The 4015-nt window shown below is 30.3% G+C and overlaps 1 protein-coding gene across 1 annotated transcript; it reads right to left on the minus strand.

Annotated features, from left to right (window-relative positions):
* Positions 1-599: 599 nt before the first annotated feature.
* Positions 600-3215, minus strand: LOC129243123 (tax1-binding protein 3 homolog). Its single transcript, XM_054880273.1, has 3 exons — positions 2942-3215; positions 2763-2891; positions 600-2712 (listed from the first exon to the last, which is right to left on the minus strand). The coding sequence occupies exons 1-3, from the start codon at positions 2993-2995 to the stop codon at positions 2524-2526; spliced, it is 372 nt and encodes a 123-aa protein (XP_054736248.1). The 5' UTR covers positions 2996-3215; the 3' UTR covers positions 600-2523.
* Between the last annotated feature and the right edge of the window lie 800 nt (positions 3216-4015).

The raw sequence follows: 4015 nt of genomic DNA on the forward strand, positions 1-4015 counted from the left end.
CTTCTCCATTTTTTCACACATTAATGGTCATTGAAAAGAAAATTTTCATATGAATATATTTTGACGTTTCTTTTCATTTTTTCACGGAACGCGAATTGAAAGTACATATAATGAAAACGGGGGAAAACTTTTCAACGAGGAAACGAAAAAACGAGAAGAAAAAGTCGTTCACATGAGCGGAAAAATGGCAACATTAAGCTAATTATTTATTGAAGAACTTATAGATTTAAATTGAATTTAAAATCGTGGCAAATTTTAATTAGAAAAAATAAAGCAGATAAAAACCATTCCTGCAAACGAATTGAACGACTTTCTTCTTTTCTTCCTCCTGCCCTACCTTTTTTTCACACGCTTATATATACCATACATGGGAATAATTTTTTTCCTCGTTACATGTTCACTCAGTAACGAGCAACCTGAAATTAAAATCAGTAATAAATACACACATGCGTCGCGAAATGAGTTTGAACCGATTGTTTAGATTTGTGTGTGTGACATTTTTTTGGTTTGTTTCACTGTTTTTATTCGAGCAATCAAAAATCTCTCTTGCAACTGCAGCGTTGACTAGTTTTGGTTATAAAAAAGCACTAAAATGCCCATTTCAAGAAAAGAAAATACCAAATTTTTATTAAATTACTTAAAGAACTTTGTATGCGTTATAAAATGTCTTTTCTGTGTTCGTTTTTTTTTAATAAATGTGTTGTCGTTACAGTGTATTGAAAAAACAGTTTTAAAAATCTATCATTGTATTTAAAACTTATGTTAAGATAATTTCTTAAAAAATAAGGGCCGGAGAACACTTTTTGCTATATTTGAAGTTATGTATCAAGATAAGGTCGTTATGGTTTCTCCAGTATTGTCTGCTATTTCTTTTGTTTTACTATGAATACACCTGTATGGTTTTAATTCGTATTCAGTAAATTCAAAGGATTTTAAAAATTTATAAAGTTTTTAAATGTTAAGAAGAGTTGAGAGAAGTAGATTCATTACTCTTACATAACCCCAAAATAAGTAAAATATTAGATCTGATCGCTCAAAACATCAAATTCAACAATCAAAAAGTGTTCAATAGCACTAAAATCCTCACCACTAAATGATATGCAAGTGTTTACTATACATGATTTTTTGTTTGCTAGCTTCAGATTAAAAAACGAAACAAACTTAAAAATTTTCGAATTTTGGGTATTAACTGTGTGACGTCGGACACGTATTTATTGCGAACTTTTCCGTAGAAACAAGTTGGGAAAAACTTAAGAAAAAATTATTGGAAATTGATGCTTTAAGGGGTTAGGTGGGTTACAGAGGTTCAAAAAAAGGGTATTTTTACTATTTTTTTTTTAATATATACAATCATATTTTTTATTTCAACAATTCAGCATATCAAAGATACATATTTAAACAGTATTTTGTGAAATTTTTATTTAAAAATTCCGAAAACTCAGCCGTTGGTATCTCATCTCCCTTAACGTCTCACAAAAAAATGCTCTTGCCGTGGACAGCATAACTCATTATTGGTTCATTTAAAATCAAAAAACCAAAAATATTTCGTTAGTACATGGATAAATCTCGTTACTGGACGAAGAAAAAAAAAATAAAATTTAATTTGAATTTTTGACAGACTTTGAACAAAAAAACACATTTTTTGGTCAAATTTTCGTCATGTGTTGGTCGAAAAAATTAGTTGTAATAAAAATAAAAAAAAATCCTTCGTTCACTAACTTGATAATGTTATTCCAAAGATGTGTGCAAAATTTGAACAAAATCGCTTCATAACTTTTCGAGAAATCGTGTCCACCGACTTAAAAAATCAAGTTTTGAGATAAACGCGTATACCTGCGAAACGCTGCACTGACATGGCCTGATGGGCGGAACTTCTGAAGGGTCTATCTCGTAGAATTTTACTCGGATCAATTTGAAATTTTAGGAGAATATTTTAAACATATTATACTATTTAATAAGACAAAAAATAAAAAATCGATTTTTTGAAATTTTCAAACCCACCTAACCCCTTAAAGCAAGAAGCTTCAATATCCCAACCAAATATCCATTATGGAAAATTTCTTCGCCATAAAAAACACTTCTTGTATTCTCTGTAACATTTTGTTGATTACTACCCGATGAAATTGGCATGCATTTTGGAAGCTGAAAGTTGGCAAAACTTAGATATTGTTCGGTGCGCACCACCACACTATAACTTGTAACAAATTGCAGCCATTTTTTGACAATGAACGAAGTTCTTCCGAAACTATTAAAACATCTTCGCGCCTATATTATACATAACTGTGCGCGTTATCTTCGTGCGTATATTTGAACCGTGCGTTTAAAATAATAACTGTAGAATTCCAACTTGAAGCCTAATTCAATTACGGTCATATTCCTGTCTTGCAATGTAATTGGCCTTGACAATATAATTCATCTCTAATTTATACTTTTCGGACTTATATTTAAATATAATAAAGTATATATATAATTTTATCACCTACACAAATTTTGGTTGTTTTAACTTCAGTGATAAGCAATAAGTTACGTGGAAGTTACACCTTTTCTTGCAACAAGCATATTTAAAATTGGATTTTTTCGAATGTAGCTAACAGCCTTTTTATGAGTTACCATTGTGAAGTCATAGCCATTGCACTGTAATATTTTGTCATGGATGCGCAAGCCTGCCCTAGACGCCGGACTCTTTTCATGAACTTCAGTAACATAAATGCCCTGAAAAAATAAATTCCTTAAATTATATTATAACCGTTTATATTACGAACATAATCAGTATATCCCTGTGGGCTTTTCCTAAAATCTTGGTCTATGCCACCTCCTATTTTAAACCCACATTTCAATATTTCTCGGCCGTCTATATCGTATTCTTTTTCTTTATGAAGCGTTATTGGAATCTAAAATAATAGTATTTATTAAATGAATTCCTTTTAAATATTTTGCTTACACTCAAACATTCCATGGCCGTTCCGGCCTGATGTTGAAAAGCCATTTTTGCCATTCTAAGCTTGAGTTAATATGTTTGAAATTCTGAGTTCCAAAAGTAAATTCCAAGCAAGGCGTCTAACTAAATTCGACATAACTAATCGATACTTTCATTTCTTAATCAGGTGCGTTTTGCTGCGATACTTAATCATATACAGGGTCACTCAAGTTCGAAGTAAATTCAATACATAATTATGTTTTTAACATGCCGGAATAGTAATAATCAGCTGTCTCTATTCCAAAACGAATGTACTAAAAGTGATAGCATTTGAACAACAAAATTTATCAAAAATAAATTGTAAAAGTATTTTTTATCTGATGAAATTTCAAATCGAGTTACTTGTCAAAAGAAATAATAGAAAACGAAACAGTGCAATCAAGTCAATAAGTTATTTGAGCGCTAAATTTCCTAAAGTACGTTCACATATGCATTAAGTACTAATAAATCCACAAAATGAATATACCCGTTCACATATAGCAGATTACCTGCAAAATTGACATCCAGCTGTCAATACTATTGTCAAAGTTTTTTCTTCGTACAAATTATTTTGGTGGAATATTTCAGTCTTTTTGGTTTGTTTAATTATTATTAGCAATAGCTAATTTAAAAGAAGGATTAGCTAATTTAATTGAGCAATTGGCTGCTAATAATAAACAGTTGGAGGAAATCCGCAAAACGACGTTTACAGAGGTTTCAAAAAATACACATGCGAAATTTGGTATCACATTTTAGAATAAGTAATAGGTAGACAAAGCGTTTATGGAAATACGCTTTTTTCTGATATATTAATTCATAATTAATAATACATAACAAACATTTTATTAAAATTATGTCGGCAAACCTGTTTTCTTTGCCGGCATCCATTTTATTTAGATTTTATGTTGACGTTTTTCTTTACACTCGTAAAAATAATGATCTATTACACAGAAAGCACAGAGTTGTATGTCAAAAAGTATGATTATTACGTAGGACTATTTTATAATCTCAGATTTTGGGAGAGAATTTTTTTATGGGAAATCTCGCTTTTTAATTACT

This window comes from Anastrepha obliqua, chromosome 3 (assembly GCF_027943255.1).
Source record: "Anastrepha obliqua isolate idAnaObli1 chromosome 3, idAnaObli1_1.0, whole genome shotgun sequence".
NCBI classification, from domain to species: domain Eukaryota; kingdom Metazoa; phylum Arthropoda; class Insecta; order Diptera; family Tephritidae; genus Anastrepha; species Anastrepha obliqua.